The sequence below is a fragment of the Mesoplodon densirostris genome, chromosome 18, assembly GCF_025265405.1.
Source record: "Mesoplodon densirostris isolate mMesDen1 chromosome 18, mMesDen1 primary haplotype, whole genome shotgun sequence".
NCBI classification, from domain to species: Eukaryota; Metazoa; Chordata; class Mammalia; order Artiodactyla; family Ziphiidae; genus Mesoplodon; species Mesoplodon densirostris.
In genome coordinates, this window is record NC_082678.1 from 40700032 (window position 1) to 40718161 (window position 18130).

At 46.3% G+C, this 18130-nt stretch overlaps 1 protein-coding gene across 2 annotated transcripts in view; it reads right to left on the bottom strand.

Moving 5' to 3' along the window:
* DNAH9 (dynein axonemal heavy chain 9) overlaps window positions 1-18130 on the bottom strand; it is a 314223-nt gene that overhangs the window by 270120 nt on the left and 25973 nt on the right. For both annotated transcript variants that reach the window (XM_060082642.1, XM_060082641.1), the window contains exons 7-12: window positions 15661-15828; window positions 13894-14010; window positions 10919-11069; window positions 7844-7958; window positions 3672-3740; window positions 1540-1666 (exon numbers count right to left, since the gene is read on the bottom strand). In XM_060082642.1, coding sequence (XP_059938625.1) covers window positions 1540-1666; window positions 3672-3740; window positions 7844-7958; window positions 10919-11069; window positions 13894-14010; window positions 15661-15828 — 747 coding nt within the window. The remainder of the gene's footprint in view (window positions 1-1539; window positions 1667-3671; window positions 3741-7843; window positions 7959-10918; window positions 11070-13893; window positions 14011-15660; window positions 15829-18130) is intronic.

Sequence of the window (18130 nt, forward strand, 5' to 3'; positions counted from 1 at the left end):
TATGTTTTTAACCCATACAATTCTTATCCTGGTCAAATCTTTGATCATGTACCTCTAGAATGACAAATGTGTTACTGTTCATTCTTCATAGTGTAGCTGTTGCCACTTTGCTTGAGGTTGGAAGCCAAGGGATGTTCGTAGCCCTTCTCTGACTTGTTGTGTTTATAGTCGTCTCCCCCCGACTCACATTATAATTTAGGTGTGTATCTCCCTCCCCTTTTCTTTTCTCACCTCTTTCCTCTCCCTCCTTTCCCTTTTATCACCTACAAACACCTGTAAAGCACCCACCATGTGCTGCACATGGAAGCAGACAGAGTCCTTGTCTTCGGAGCATATAGACGAGGGCCCATCTTCAATACTGTCTTACACCAAGAACTTAATGACTACAATTATACCATCTGGACTGCAGCCTAGTTGGTAATCCAGGTACTCAACTCTTTGGGCATTTAATGTTCAATATTGCTCAAAGCGAATGCTGATAAAATTACTCCAAGGATTTAATGAGTTCAACCACAGACTCATGTCTTGCCAAAGTGAAGAAATGAACCCTCTAACTCCTTTTGTTGACTTTTATGCTAGGGGGAATTGATGTTCTACTTAAACTGGAATTATCTCAAAAGAAACCAATATTCTGTCAGCTTAGCTTTCAGCTCTTTCTACGCTACATTCCTATGGAACGTGTCATCAAGACAGAACTAGGAGACTGCCCTTAGCTCGGTGTGGCCAATACCTTTCTTCAATTTGTAAGCTGAATGATGTACATCCTGATGTGGGTTTGCTTTTGGTTATAGTTTTCTCCAGCATTAAGCTTTCCCATGGCTGCTACAGCCCACACTGGTCTTCTACCCTTTCTATAATTTAAAGCAGGGTTTCTCAACCTCAGAACCATTGACAGTTTTGGACAAAAAACTCTTTGCTGTGGGGTGCTCTCCTGTTCATTGCAGGAAGTTTGTATCTACTTACACCATGTGCTACTGGCACCCCCTTCACGTCTGACAACCAAAAATGTCTCCATTTTTGGGACAAAATTGCCTTGGTTGAGAACCAATAACCTAATCTCATTTCCAAAGCTACTCCTTGGAGATTTATCATATGCTACCTAATGAAACTAGACTTTTGCATGTTGAGATGCTGGCTTCTAACTAGCTTGTGGGCTCTTGGAAGTCAGGAACCAGGTCTTACACATGGTTGACCCTCTAGCATCTAGTCAACAGCCTTCACCTGCAGTGTGTATTCAAGGTAGGCCCAGCTGACTATGGTACCAAAAGGTATCACGATGGTACCAAGTGATATTTTGCAATATTTTCTGTTGTGCAAAATCAAAGCAAATATGCTGGCTGACCCTGGAGAAAAATGTGAACAGTGGACAACTTAAGAAAACATTACACCCTAAGATTTAATCCAAAAGAGAAATCCAGGGTGCAAGTTCTTTTGAGCAGCTTTTGCATATTCTTATAGAAAGCCTTTTTGCCTTTGGAATCAGCAGAGTCAAATGAAACTCTTCAGAAACCAAGAGGAAGTTACTGCCTCTGGACTTACCTGTGGGCTAAAGTTGACAGTGATCTCCTTTGTCTCTGGATCACGTTTCAAAAGTGGCCGGGAAAGGTTGTACTGCGACTTCTCTGATACTGTTTGACACCAGTCCTCGTAGAGTCTTGTCTCATACCTGTGAGGATCAGAGATGACGGTCACCTCATGAGCACCCTCCCAGCTCCCCAATGCCTGGCAATGATTAACTGAAGATACATCTCTCTATACATAGATATATATAACATAAACGACATAGCTATATATGTATATATATAACATCTCTATAGCTACCTATCTATCTAATCCAACATCTATCTATCTATCTTTAATACATATATCTCATGAACTGAAGATGCTATTAGTAAAATACCTGAATACATTCTTAAGTCAGAGTCATTGACTCAGCCAGGCAAGTCAGCTCCTGCAGGTAACCCCTCATTTCCTAAAGGTGGCAAAGCTTAAATCAGAGGAGAGTAGAAAAAGAGACTCCATGAGATCTTTTGGGAGGATAAGGGAAGTGGTGATTAGTCTCAGTAAATGTTGGAAGAATTTAAATGTTGGAAGAATTTATCGGGTAAGATTTGTTCTCACACTAATCTTCACGTAGCTCATGGACATTCACTGTTCAGTCATTACATATTGATGTGTTGGGCTTGGGAGATAAAACGATGAATAAACATCCCATGGTAAACGCAGCTAATGGTGCAACCACGGGTCAACAGAGAACGCAGCAAGTACAATCCCAGGCAGATGTACTGGGCGTTAGGCTTTGAATGGCAGAGGTAGGCGGGTGGGTGGGGGTGATAAGGAGGATGCCAGGGAGGGTCTCACGGAGGAGGGGCTGAAGAGATGCTTGACTGAGTCTCAGGATGAGCAGCAGCTGGGCAGCGAGGGGGAGTGAGGGCTCTGGGCAGGAGCAGCAGTGTGGACAAAGGTGCAGGTGGGGAGCAGCAGATGGTGCGCTGGGAAGAGTGAGTAGACAGCGCACCTGAGGGAGGAGAGGGCAAGGGCCGAGGCCGGAGAGAGAAGCAAAGGCCGCGTCAGGGAGCACTGTTCGGGTCACAGTAAGGGGCTGGTGGGAGACACTGAGAGGCTTCCCCGACAGGGGATGTGAGGAAAGGGGATTTGGTGACAGTGTGGGCGCTGAGGGGCACAGGTCCAGAGCAGAGAGGCTCTTAGGAAGCCACTGCAGCAGTTCAGGCCCGAGAGGCTCTGGTCTCTGGTGAAATGTGGGTGATGGGTGCAGAGAGGAGGGGACAGATTTGAAGCTCATATTTGGGAAGTTGAAAGGGTAGAAGTTGGGTGACCGGGCAGGTGGAGGTGCCGCCAGCTAAGATGTCTCCACAATGCTAAGTGTGATCATAACTATAATCATAATCATAATGTGTGCAGTGCTCCTCTTCTGAATCAGAAGAGTACGAGGCAAGACACAGGCTGTGGGGCTTCCCTGGTGGTGCAGTGGTTGAGAGTCCGCCTGCCGATGCAGGGGACACGGGTTCGTGTCCCAGTCCGCGAAGATCCCACATGCCGTGGAGCGGCTGGGCCTGTGAGCCATGGCCGCTGAGCCTGCGTGTCCGGAGCCTGTGCTCCGCAATGGGAGAGGCCACAACAGTGAGAGGCCCGTGTACCGCAAAAAAAAAAAAAAAAAAAAAGACACAGGCTGTGTCTGGACCCTGCTCCCCCAAAAGACTGACTACAGCTTTAAAGAAGGAACAACTATGAACCCATGTAAAATCTTCGTTCTTATGCTTTCTCTGTTAAAGGATGCAGGAAGTATTTTTTAAACTTATTGTCTCTTTGTGCGGCACCAACTGTCACTTTCTGCTTAGCGAGCAGCTGCTGAGATTTTCCATGACGCTGATCTCGGGGTGCCATGAGGAGCGCCCCACTTCTAGCTCTGCCGAGTTCACATTCCCAACAAAACTGCACTGGAAAAGTGCTCATTTCCAGACTAGAGCTGCATTCCCCGGAGACGTGCTGTTTGCAACCCTGAAGCACTGTACTCACAGATATTGTGGTTATAACGTAAGACACAGAGTGACACTTCACTGCCACCAACCAATGTGCACAAACTCAGAACTGCAGAGGGCATGGTGGGGGCTCTGCATTTGCAGAACGATCCAGTCCCGGAAACTGCTTACTTTTCCAGCAATGAGAGCATTTCTTCATATTTTTGTATCATGCGCTTTCCTTCGGCAGATTCCATGCAACTACCCATACAAAAGAGAGGGAAAAAATGACATCGAATTAGAAGAAGTGAAAACAATGATCTGAGTAACAAACTGCAGCCTATAAAGAGGAGACTGAATAGCTTCCCGGGCAAGTTTCCAAAGGCCCCTAAATGAGCCTGCACTCTTCTTCCTGAACATCTGCCACCGGCCACTAGAGGGCATCTGCACTTTCCCAAATGCAGTCAGCGCCCAGGTGACAGGAGGACAGCCCTTCCCCGCCAGGGCTCCGCCAACCCCCTCACCCTGGCTGAGCCAGTCTTGCGCATGTAAAATGAAGTCCTTCAAAAACCAGGAGGGAAATTAAGACATGCAAGAAAAATTCTAGGTGTTGCAGTTTTCTGTATTTAAGAACAAAACTGTATGTAATGTTATACATTATAACAAAAACTATATAACATTATATGTGTGTATATATGTATATAACAGTGCATATATAAAATAGCAATATATATATATATACATCCCACATATACAAACATTGTCATATACATAACAATATGTATGTATATATTTCCCTTCTCTGAAATCCATCTAGGGCACGTGATGAGAAGTATTCTGCCTCATTACTCATTGCCATGTTTATATGAGGTTCCCTCCCACCTCTTATGTCCCCAAACTTGAGCAACGCACATACATGCACACACACACATGCACACACTTGTATGCTCACATGCGCAGACACACACTCAGAGGCTTCCCTGGGTCCACTGAGGACCACGGAGGCATCATTGCCCACACCTGCTCCCTGGTTTTGACACTTCTTTACAGCACAAAATGAAGAGTCCAGCTCCTGGGAAAGTTGGTGAAGTATCTGTAATTTTCAGAAACCTTCACACTAACTGTGTTGGAGGATCTTGTTTGTTCTGCTAGCAAAACGAGGCAGCTTATTGCAAAGATTCTTTAAAATCCATTTGCTCTTTAAATCAACACAGGGTTTCTTCACAGGCTCCCCCGAGCTTCGAGCTTTGATTTAACCCTCACGCCTGCAGAGAAAGCACTGGATTTCCTGGAGTTTTTCCCAGTCGCTCGGTCCCCTTTCCTCGTGAAGGAGCAGAGATGTCTGCAGGACAGCGAGGACAAACCCTGACCCCAGATCTCAGTTTCTATCTGGAAAAGAACGAGGCTAGACGAGAGAGTGGCTTCTGTACCTCGGCCCCTGGGACTTGCCTGGGAGGCTTGAGAAGTCACAGGAATAAGTGCATCAAACTCCCTGCAGGTTCTACTTCACTTCATGGCGAGCAATCAAAACCATTTTACTAACCAATTCATAAATATATTAGAGTATACGGGAAAATGTGAATTCATTTTTAGAACAAACGGGAACTTCCATGGGAACTGTGGAGGACGTGGTGGGGTGCCATTCAGACACCCTCTCGGGACCACCCCCACCCCCTATCTCCCCCACCAGGAAGGCTGATGAAGTGTAGCTGCCTCCCTCTTTGAGAACAGCCCCAGCCCAACAGACAGAGCTGCCTCCTCACCCAGGGTCAAGCTCCTCCCTGCCCCACAGCCCACTTCCACCGACCAGCTGACGTGGGGTACAAAGGCCAGGCAACCCTACAGGGTCAGACTTCCCCACCAGATGAGCTGAAGCCTACCTGCAACTGTGCTGCAGCTCAGCTTCTCCTCTGCCCGCTCCCTCCCCGCCCCCTCACAGGCGCCGGTCCTGAGAGCATCCCTGTAAATTCCTGCAGGCTGCCTCAGCTCTGCTCCAGGGAACTGGACCAGGACAGCTCCCGCAGGCCACATTCCTAGAAGCAGCCCTGCCACCCTCCCCGCCCATTCTCATACCTTCTCCCTCCCTCCCTGGGAGGCATGTTTGAGAAGATGGAGGCTCAGCTGGACTCCGGGCCAAGCTTCCTATTGCTGGGGGAGGGGGGGTCCCCTGGGAGAGCTCTGGGTTGGGACCCCTGAGACCCAGACGCATGTTCCAGTTCTGTCCTTGCTATCTTTGGATTCCAGGCAGGTCACCTCATTTCCATCTGCCTCAGTTTCTTCAGCTGCACAAGGAAGAGCTCGCGCGAACAGAGCAGACACTGCAGACGGATCTCCCACTGGGCAGGTCTGACTCACGGGCACGTTTGTTTGATTTGTACGGAGTTTGAGGAAAAGAGGAATACTTGCTGGTTTTAAAGTAAATCTAGATTTTCGGCTTCTTTCCAACAGTAGGGAGGTTTCTCACACTGAGTCATTCTTCCTCTTGGCAACACGGGGTGATGTGCTGGAGGCTCCCCTCAGACCACAACCCGGCTTATCTTTCATTGTCTTTCTGGCCTTTGAAAGTGGTTAGTCTTTTTAAAAAATTTGTTTCCAGTTTTATTGAGATGTAACTGACGTACAGCACTGTGTAAATTTAAGATGTAGAACATGACTTGACTTACATATACTGTAAAATGATCACCACAATACGTTTAGTTAACATCCATCGTCTCATATAGATACAAGAAAAAATGAAAAACGTTTCTTTTTCCTTGTGACGAGAACTTTTAGGATCTACTCACTTAACAACTTTTATATATACCATGCAGCCATGCTAACTACAGCCATCATGGTACTTGACATCCTCAGTATGTATCTTTTAACTGGAAGTTGGTAAATTTTGACCTTCATCCATTTCCCCCACCTTCCTCCTCAAACCTCACCCCCTATAACCAGATAACCACAATTCTGATCTCTTTTACTATGAGTTTGGTTTTATTTCTTATTTCCAGATTCCAGATATAAGTGAGACCATATAGTATTTGTCTTTCTCTCTCTGCCTTATTTCACTTAGCATAATGCCTTCAAGGTCCATCCGTGTTGCAAATGGCAGGATTTCCTTATTTTTTATAGCTGAATAATATTACATTACATATGTGATATATATGTATATATATATATGTATATATATATATATATATATATATACACACATACATATATATCTCACATCTTCATCCATCAACGGACGCTTAGGTTGTTTCCATGTCTTGGCCACTGTAAATAATGCTGCTGTGAACATGCTGTGTTTGCCAAAGCCAGGTGTTTTCAACAAGATGGAGTCTTTAGAAAGAGGGGTCAGAGAAAGCCTGCCCTTCCCCAGGCAGCACCCTCAACAAGGTATTGCAACAGCTCTTCTCTCGCTCTAGCAGCCCAGATGCCTCTAACTAGCTTGGCTTCCAGACTCAGCTGTGAGGCAGGCCAACAGTTTCCAAACCTGGTCACCGGCGGATCATGGGGAGAGTGTGCCAAGGAAGCAGATCCCAGGCACCACCCTGCCCTGAGGTCTGGATTTAGTAGTGGGGGGTGAGGGCTGGTAATCTGCACCATTAGCAAGCACCTGGGGTTTCTAATACATGAGGCCCTCACACCACGTTTCAGGAAACGCCGGGCTTCATTATTCTCCAGCAGCCTCGGTAGTAAAGAGCCGTCATGTCAGAGGAGATGTGTGGAGGAATCCAAAGAGCTTGAAAACCCTGACTCATTTTCCCCTGGAAACGAGGACTCTGCTGGAGCAAAAGGAGCCAGCCTGTGTCCAGTAAGCCTCACCTGACACCAAGGGACCCACTCTTCAATCCAAATGTATCAATCTTGTTAATGCCTGGCCAGTAGTACCTGGTTGCTATGAACTGAATGTCTGTGTCCTCCCCAAATCCATATGTTGAAGCCTAAGGTGGTGCCTTGGGAGGTGAGTAGGTCATGAGGGCGGAGCACTCATGAATGGGATGAGTGTCCGCGTAAAAGAGACCCAGACAGCTGCTGAGTCCCTCCTGCCGCATCTGAGGACACAGTGGGAAGACAGCCAGCTGTGAGTCAGGAAGCAGGTCCTCTTCAACAGACACCAAATCTGCCAGCACCTTGACCTTGGACTTCCCAGCCTCCAGAACTGTGAGAGAGAGATTTCTGATATTCTCAAGTCACCCCATCTATAGTATTCTGTTACGGCAGTCTGAACGGACTAAGATACTGGCTGATTGCTGGAAATGGAAAGAAAAGATGATTTTTGTGCCTCAAGTAACTGAGTTGCGCTGCTACAATACTCGAAGTACAGAGCGGGAGCAGAAGCCTGAAACAAACCTGCCTTTCAGGAACGAGGTACTCACGGGTGTGTCATGCGTCTGAAGTTGTCGAAGGGACCCTGGATGCGCTGCCTCAGCTCCTGCGCCCAGCGGAGCCTCCCGGCCACAGCGGGCATGTTCTTATGCACGGAGGAGAAGCCTGGGGACAGGGCACAGCAGACTGAAGTGAGGCTCCAGGCCTGAGACCCACTCTACCCATGAACACTCCCCCACCTCCCACCACTTACTGCACTTTTTGCCTCATCCACCTCCACCTGCTAAAGTCACCCTGGGCTTACACTGAGATGGAAATTCCTGGGACATCACCGAGTTCTGCTAAGGGGGAAGGAAGAGTGCCCTTGGGAAGAATGCTAAACAGCAACAGAGGACAGCCGTTCCCAGCCCAGCTCTGCCACTAACTGGCTTTCTGACTGCACACCTGTGACTTTCAATCCAGCTGCACATCAGCGTCACCTGGGGCTCTTCTAGAAACACTGATGCCTGGGCCCCATCCAAGCCACTCTGATTTGATTGGTCTGCATGGGGCCTTGTCATCAGTATTTTTAGAAAGCACTCAGGATAATTCTAATTGTACAGTCAGGGTTAAGACACACTGCCTTGGAACATATGTATATATATATAACTGATTCACTTTGTTATAAAGCAGAAACTAACACACAATTGTAAAGCAATTATACTCCAATAAAGATGTTAAAAAAAAAAAAGACACATTGCCTTAAACAGACAACTTAATCTCTCAGGCCCTTAGGTTTTTCATATATAAAATGGGGATAATATCTTCCTCACTTAACTTCCAAGGTTTCTGTGAGAATTCAGTAAGATTATGTATGCGACAGGCCATGTGCATTACGAAGCCCTTGACCAGAGTTAGCAGAGCCTGGATATTCTTACTTCAGTCCATTGAGTGGGTTTGTTTGCTTATAATCAGTTGTCAAAATTAACAATTGTGGGCCTCCCTGGTGGCGCAGTGGTTGAGAGTCCGCCTGCCGATGCAGGGGATACGGGTTCGTGCCCCGATCTGGGAGGATCCCATATGCCGCGGAGCGGCTGGGCCCGTGAGCCATGGCCGCTGGGCCTGCGCGTCCGGAGCCTGTGCTCCGCAACGGGAGAGGCCACAACAGTGAGAGGCCCGCATACCGCAAAAAGAAAAAAAAAAAAAAAATTAACAATTGTAAGATTTCATTAAAAAAAACCCCTCAGTTTCCAGCTTCTCTGATAAAACTGGGAAGGCTGGCAACCACCAGCCCCCTTTCTAATGAACTGTAGGAGCTGAATATTGGTCTTGTCCTTTAGTTGACCATGGACCTCACCACTCCCTGATGCCTTACACTCAGCCCAGGTCCAACACTGTCATTTTCTACTTGGCTTCCGTGGTAGGCAAAATTCTAAGATGACACCCAATGACCCTCACCCTTGCATGAGTCTCTCCTCTTTAAGTATAGGTGGAAACCGAATGTGACGACATATCACTCCTGTGATGACGTTACATTATATGGCAAATGGGAGATGACCCTGGGTGGGCCTGACTTAATCAGGTGAGGCCTTGAAGAGAAGAGTTTTCTCTGGTTATTGGCAGAAGGGGAAGTCAGGGGTCTGAAGCATGAGAAGGATTCAACATGCCATTACTGGCTCGAAGACGAGGTGGCTATGTGGTTAGGGACGGGAGGGCTTCTAATCTCTGAGAGCAGGCCCTGGCTGACAGCCAACAAGGACACAGAGACCTCAGTCCTGCAGTCATAAGGAACTGGATTCTACCAACAAAAATGAGCTGGGAAGTAGATTTTTCCCCCAGAGACCCCAGATGAGAACTTGGCCCAGTTAACTGATTTCAGCCTTGAGATTCTCTGAGTGAAGAATGCAGGCACACCAAACTGGGCTGCAGACCTACACAACTGTGAGCTCAGAGATGGATGTTGTTTTAATCCACTAAGGTTGTGATAGTTTGTTATGCACAACAGAAATTCAATATGCATCTGAAGGTGTTTGAGTTTTCAAACTCTGCATCCCACTGTGAGAAGTCAGGAGGATGGTCCCTCATAAAGCTGAGGCCAGCAGATTTTTCTGGGATGACTTCCTAAGTGGAAGCCATTCTTAATGACCTCACTGTGAAACCTGTTTATAGAAATAGTGGTCCTGTTACGCCATTACTTAAAAACTTTTGAAAATGTCCTGTTGCCTTTAGGATGAATTCCAGATTCCCTAATAGGGCACTCAGAGCACTTCATGACATGGCTCCAAACTCGATGGCTGACCTGATCTCCCTCTATATACCCTGTTTGGCTCAGGCAGGTCTGACTGGTCACCTTCCACACCCTTTCTTGCCTTTGCATCCAAGACCATTGCCTCTTCTCCCTGGCTGTCCATCTCCCCATCTTTCACGGTCAAGCTCAAGGCCACCATCTCCATTAACTCTTCCTCCCACCTCCCAGCCCAATTCATCTTGTTTTGCTACAGTTCTTTGTAACTCTGTTCATGCCAATCACGTTCCTTGAAGAACCACCTGTCAGGATTAATTATTCTCTCCCTTACCCTGGCCTGCCTCTGCATGCGGTGCCCACAAATTTACCTTGCATATAGCAAGGCCTCAAGGAACATTTGCAAAGCTGAACTGAACTTGTGTTTGACTTTCAAACAGACAAGACAGGGCATCTAAGAATTACAATAACCTCGGTGTGTTACTGCCCTTTGTCAGGCTCCTGCTGGTTCCTCCTTGCAAAAGCATGGTTGATAAGGCACTGGAAGGGATAAGAACCTTTTCTCAGGCATGTACAAATCTACTGTGGGACTGAGGTATGTTAAAGATTAATCAGTGTGGCGACATTGACTGAGGGTCAACTCACACACTACGCTGAGATCTAAACTGGCCCGAGGCAGTGGTCAGGACTTCACTGCTCTGGGTCAGTCTACCAATCCTGCCCTAGACACAGGGAAATGCACAGTTCAGTGAACTCTTCAATCACCCAAGTCTAGAATTTCAAGCAAGAAGGTTGTGCTCTTGGGAGAATGCCCTGGATTCACAGCAGACGTGTAACAAACACAGAAGAGTGGCACCCTTTCTGGTAACCGATGTCCCCCATTCAAATGTGACAAGCAGCTTACCATGCTCCACCTCCTCCTGGACATGCTGACTGTAGATCACCCTCACGGCATCCAGGTCCTCGCTGAACATGCGGATGAGCACCAGGTATTTATCAGATGTGTCCCGTGCTACCAGTGGTCTCTCCAGGAGGTTTCCTGCTATGTCTAGCAGCTACAGAGGAGGCAGAAAAGAAGGGAAAAAGTCACAGATTCAACTTTTCCAAGGTTACATTAATCTCGTATCCTGGTTTTTCCTTCATATGTCTGTCCACAAATGTAAGAGGGTCAAAAAACCGTTACTGTGCAACTGGATGGATAATTATGAATCGGCAGAATATTCATAGTCTGTCCCTCTGGTCTTTGTTTCTGAAGGAGGGATTCCTGTGTGCTGAATGACATACCAGACCCTGCCGTGTTGTAAGAACCTGGGTAGAGGGTAAAACAAAGAGAAAATGAAAGATGCCAGAAAGGGTAAGCTGCTGTACATCATAAAGACCTAATGCAGATATGGAGGGTGACGACGGAGAAGAAAAATGAAGCTAATAGGCTGGGTGTTGGGGAGAATTGGGAGGGCTAAAATTTGAGAGTGGGGACCAAGAAAAGAGTTTCAGGGAGCAGTTGCCCCCAGAAGGCAGTGATTGCAAGGATACTTCGCAGATGTTTCCTGTGCATCACAACTGCCCTAACCCCTTGGTGGGAGCAGCGGGATCAGAATGTGAAATGCTTTTAATCACCTCCTGGTTGCTGGATTGTGTTTCTCTAATCCTCATGCTACCCTGAGACAAGGTCGTGGAAGACTCCAGTTATATTTAGGATATAACAATACATGACTTCTAGGACCACCCAGTCCCCCAACCCAAAATCACCAAGATCTCTGGAGACAGCAGGAAGTAGCTCTCCCTCCATGGAGGCACAAGAGAGCAGGTCTCCACCGAGTTCTGGCTCACACATCCTGCTGAGAGGTACAGAGGTGTGGGCCGAGGGACCACTGCAGCCAGCCCACACCCTCGGACTCAGGTTCTCTGACCTGGACGGACCCCTTCTGGCCATGTCCACTGAGGCACACATAGTGGTCGAATGGCCTTATGGCAGTAACAGGGGTATCTGGACTCAGGGGTCCCTACTTCCCCAGCGTGAAAAGGCACTTCTTTGCACGAAATTATATACATTGGAAGCTTTTGTTTTGGCTGAAGGAGGAGGGAAGGGCTTTGGTTTCTTGTTGGCGGGATGACCAAAAAGAGAAAACCAAGGAGGCAGAAGGGACCGAATGGTTATGGTTTTCCTAAAAGGTCGCACAGGCTGGGTGGGTAGCCTTGTTGAGAAGAGGTGTTGGAGCCCAAAGAAGAAGAGTCTGCTCTGTGAGAGCCCTTTGAGACTCCGGGTATGAGCAATGTTGCTTCAGGACCTGGTAGCAAAGGGTGTGCAAAGTTGGAAAGGTCTCTCGCTGCTTCTGCTCAGAACCCTGCTCCACCACAAAATGCAAAGTTTGGGGTGTTTGGAACCCACACAGATATGCCCTTGGCATAAATGTAGATGCTGTCATGGTGGGGATCATCAGAAGAGCAATAGTAAGACCCCCGAAAGCACCTTCCTGGGCAGATGACATTTTTAAGGGAGACTGCAGACAAGTAGCAAAGACACCATGATCTCAAAGACAGAGCAACTTGAGAGTATATGTGAGACACTTGAAGACACCTTGAAATTCATGGTGCACAGGGATTTATGGGAGGGATAGGGCTGGACATCCTCAAGGCAGAAATGGGGTTCCAGCCTCACCAGTTATCTGAGTGGTAACATCCCAATTAGCCATGACAGTTAATGGCAAAAGGGATTATTTTATAGACACATATAAGCCCTTCTCTTGGAATTAAATACTTGGAGAGGGAAATTCTACAACTCTTCCTATGTGAGTTATGGAGTAGTAGGTATTTATTAAAGACTACATATGTATATTCTTTTTTTTTTTTTTTTTTGCGGTACATGGGCCTCTCACTGCTGTGGCCTCTCCCATTGTGGAGCACAGGCTCCGGACGCTCAGGCTCAGCGGCCATGGCTCACGGGCCCAGGCGCTCCGCGGCATGTGGGATCCTCCCGGACCGGGGCACGAAGCCGCGTCCCCTGCATCGGCAGGCAGACTCTCAACCACTGCGCCACCAGGGAAGCCCAACATATGTATATTCTTGAATGAGTTAAATATATATATGCCCAGTGTTCTAGAACAGCATGGTTTCACACATCCTGGGTTTAAGCCTCTTCTGCAATTGTCCCACCAATCACCCAGTCTACGTTTGACATGTTCAGTGCCTGGAAACTTAACCTACGTCTCAAGGAAATTTATTCCATCTTTAAATAACATTAACAGAAACCTCTTTCCTCTACTTAGCTAAACTCTGCCTCCTTGTAACCTGATTAGTCCTGGTTCTAATCTTTCAGGCTCTACAGAATAAGTGTCGTCACAGTTTACAGAAGGTCTGTTCTGTTCCACTAAGTCTTCAGGTCTCACAACCCAGATCTGTCATTTCTGTAGACATTTACCTACTCATCGTCCTAAACCTCCTCCTCCTGCACATTTGCGTACCGTCTGATCTAGGCAGCACAGGGCCCGGGCTGGCGTCTTCTTACTCCAGTTACTTGTGCTTGAGTGGTTCGCTCCAGCCTGAACCAACCTGACGGCAGCGGTTAAACAGCCGCGGTGCTGCAGAGCCATGGATTTAGGATGGTGACCACAGCAGGCTTCTTCACTTTCAATGGGTACTCTACTGATAAGGCCCAAAGAAAGCATTCCAGAAGATACTCACTTACAAAGCATTTTTACATCGTCCTGTTTGCAGAAAAGCATTAGCTGTCAACTTGAGAAGCCCAGCTCTGCACACTCCCTTGCCCTGGGACACCCACAATACTGCTGTAACAGAACAATTCCTCTCTGCAGGAACAAAACAGTTGGAAGAGGGCGGGGGGGAATAAAGCATGGGGGTGGCTCCCCCTACTTTACAAACCTTGAAGGCGTGCTCCAAACCAGGGGCATCATCAAAGGCCTGAATAAAGACAGTCCCCAGTCTCCGGTCAAGGTCTTCTACCTTCTGATTAAACTCAGAGACATCATTTTCAAATTCCTGAAGAGACATCACGTAGACGTAAGAAAACATGATATTCTGAAGGCCCATCCTGCTGTGCTCTTTACTATGAACATGTGTACTCAAATAGGTTATACCACGGATTTAACTTTCCACAGTTCACCATGGCGTGCCTTAGTGTTTATCCATGTAGATAGTTACCCTATTACTGCAGCATTTTTTTCCTAGACGCTCTAGGCAAAATGGTGCAGAGAGCTGGACGTGAGGTTGCTATGCTGTCCCTCCCGTCTGGGCCCCACCTTCCATACCCTGAAGCCCCTTCTCTCACCCGCCACCTCAGGCCACTCCAAAAGCCACCTCAGCAATGGGGCTATTCCATCATTACCCCCTACTTCCCTTCCCCCCACCAAGTGAAAATCCTATTTTTTTCAGTGTAAGCAAACTGATCTGGCCATTAGGAGGAAGGTAAGCTAATTAAACTAGTATACACTATTTCTTCTAATTACACTTTAATTGCTTAAGACAGTGGCTAGCTATTGTTCCTAAGGTTGCCAAATTCAGCAAATAAAAATACAAGACAGCCAGTTAAATAAAATTTCAGATCAATAGTAAATTTTTTATAAGCATGTCCCTTTAATAAGCATGTCCCAATTATTATATTTTATCTGGCAACCCAAAGTGTGCCCTCTTTCTTCGAATGTAGCAATTTTCAGAGAAACTTTGTTAACTCAAATCTCTAACTTGTGGAATTGTTATTTCTTATTATTGCCTTACAGTAGCTACGCATATTTTTATGAAAAGACAAAGAAAAGTCGGAAAATGTAGTAGTATTTTTCTACTTCCCAAACCCAACCATATCAGCATTGTAATATGTTTCCCTGTGCATAGGATTTTGTTTTGCTTTATCACACGGTAGCAAACATATGGCATATATCCTGCTTTGTACTCCAACTCTTTGTTATTTACTTTAGACTAATGGAATTTTTAGAAAGTGACATTTCCTGGGTTTGGCCAACTAAGATCCCCCTAGACGTTGGAAGATGCTCAGAGCAGATTCTTGCTGAATCTCTCTCTCCTTTTCCCTCAAATACTCTCAAAATTCCTTCTCCAGCAATTCAGCCATTTCCTTCTCAGGGAACTCCATTCCCTACTTCTGTACGGACTCTTTGGCTTCTTTTTGTTTCCTGCAGGCTTTGACTCACAGGTCTTAGCTCTCTGGAGCCACAGGTTAGATGTGGGCTCCTGTGTCCCGATCCTGGAAAATGCAGCTCTAGCCTTTTCCTCATCCTAAGTATTTCCTTGGGAACCAGGGTCTGAGTGGAAAACTCCCCAGACCACTAATGAAATTCTGTCCAAGCGTGCCTGGCCTTCACCTAGCAGTCACTGCTCAAAGCTTAAGCTTTGGGAGCTGCAGGGCAGCCACAGCCTCCACCATCATCCCATCCCCACCTCAGCATCTCTGAAACCCTGTGTATCATCAGCTTGGAGAAGTCAGCAGTTGGAAGAGGCCCTCCCCTGATCTTTCTCCTGACACAAAGAATAATTAAGAGTGGTCTCTGCCGATAAAACCATGGGGACCACAGAGCCAAAGAAAATGCACAGGGAAAATGCAAGTAAATACTCAGACCCTACAGGCTACAGGCATCTGAGAAACAGACAAACTTGCAAGTTAGCTCTTCCAAGCTCTACCATGCTCTGAGGGTCCAAGCAGTCATAGGAAGACTCTGAGAAGACCCTGTACATCTCTTGAAACTCGTTGTACATCCGCTGGGCCTGCTGGCTCAGGGCACTCCCTCTGATGCCACTGAACTCAAGCTTTCCCAAGTTGTGGAAATCCAAAGTTGTCTTCAGAAGATCCTATAAAGACAATTTGCAATGGAGTTAAAAATAATAATGATGATGACAACATCAGATGACACTCAAATTAGTATGGGAAGGGCTGGAAATTATATGGGGGTGGTGGTTGCTTAGGAAAATGTGAAGCCTGATTAGTTTTGTAACCTTATTATTAGATTGGGTTGGTATAAATAACTCTTGGTGAGACTCGATAACAAAGAGAAAATTCTGATAAATAAAATTAACATACACACACAAATCAAATTTATGCTTCAGCCTCTTTCAGTGTTCTCTAATAAATAAAATATAATAATAACATTATCTACATGGCTGGTGGCTTTATACCTATTTAAAAAATTAATTTCAAATGGACCATGCTATGTGGTTCTAGAATGACAGGTATTTTGGAGGATATTGACAGGAAAGCGGATCCTCCAAATAGTCCTGAAGACAAGCTCAGAGGTGGCACCAACATTCTCAGCAGTGACTTCTGCTATGAAAAGACATCTGCGGGGTGCCCTTGCCGAGCGTACATGCTACGGTAGACCCTGTGGCCGGCTAGGTGGTGGTGGGCGATGACAGCTCTGTGTTGGGACAGTAATAGTGAGAGTGAATCAAGTCAATGCGGGCTTAGGATGTAGGCCAGTGCCGGGCACACAGTAAATAGGCAGTGAGTGTGCATTACTGTCACTGTTGATGTGGCAGTGTCCCAGCTGTGCTCAGGATTAAGTGACAGGTGACAATACAACCTAGAGCCCTGGGGAGGACAGGACCCTGCCCGAGTCTATCAAAGATGCTTCACCTCTGATGGGATGGAAGCCTTCAGGACACGTCTAATGTGACAGACTATACTTACCTCTCATTAGAACCCATCGAAAATCACAAAACCTCCAAACCAAGACATTCTCCCTGTTATCCCTTCCAATCTGTGTGCTTACCTCTTCAACAGGAAAGGGAAATTAAGGTACCTTTGTGTCATTTTGGCAAACACGTGGTGTGGACCCCTGGGAGCCGGCTCTCTACCCAGAGGAGGTTTGAAAGTAAAGAAAAGGGAACACTGACATGAGGCTGGAAACCCAGCAGGCCCTGGCACCATTTCAGGGAATTCCCACTGCCACTGGCCACTGCTATAGGCTGACCCATTAGGCTAGCAGAGGGCTGCCTATCTCCTTCCTGTCGCTGGGACACCGAGTCCAGCAGCAGAGACAGAGGCACTGGGAAGTGCTGAGAAGTGGCTGACTTTCCCCGTGTTGCCAGGTGGGTGCCCATCCATGCAGCCTTGGGCAGCCATCTAAGAACCCTTTTTGCTCAGCTGTGTTTGGGCATGGCTGTGAGCAGGTGGCTGAAGTGGGAGAGGAGAGAAGGAGGAAGAACCATCCAAGGGAAGGAAGACATACACCCAAACCAGGAGATCTTGCCAACGACGGGGAAATGGGGCAGTCTTTATTTAAACACACATTCAACTTTGAAAACAGCAGTCAATTTGATTTAAATGAAATAGACTTAAATAGTAATTCAAGTCATTCAAAAAGTGCTTAGTTGCTGTCAGTGTGATAGGAGAAACATATTTGTGCAGTGGAATGTCACCTGGGTACCCATTTTTCATAATTCTGTGGATGTCAATTTCAATTTTTAGGAAATACCCTCTAACCATTTTATTTATTTTTTAACATCTTTATTGGAGTATAATTGCTTTACAATGTTGAGTTAGTTTCTGCTGTATAACAAAGTGAATCACCTATATGTATACATATATCCCCATATCCCTTTCCTTCTAACCATTTTAAAAGGCAGATGCATCTCGATGCATTTGATTACATTGGAAAACTAGATGATGATTTTGTTATACTATTTTATTTCTCAAGAATTCTTGAAGCATGGTCCTGGGTGGTCACTGCAAGGTGTTTTATCTCCAATCTAACAGGCAAATCATAGGTATTAGAATTCTTACATAATCATTCTATTTTTGGAGAAACTCTGGTCACCCAAAACAATGGATATTTACATTGTTTTACTTAACAAACACACAATGGGCAATACATTTATTTAGGGTTCAACTCCAGGTCTTAAACCTTTCCTTACCCCGCCCCCAATAAAAAGAACCTCCCACCCCACTTTTCTCCTGCACTCTCTAGGCCCTTCCCCTGCGTAAGCTTTCTTTAGAACTCTTATAATATTCTGGCATTATAATACACTATTTGGGATTATATTACATTGTTTATTTTCTATCCATCTTTCTCAGTAGGTTGTAAACACCCCAGAGGTCCCACTGTATTTTCAGTCCCAGATGCTGAAGAAATATTTGCTGAATGAATGAAGACGT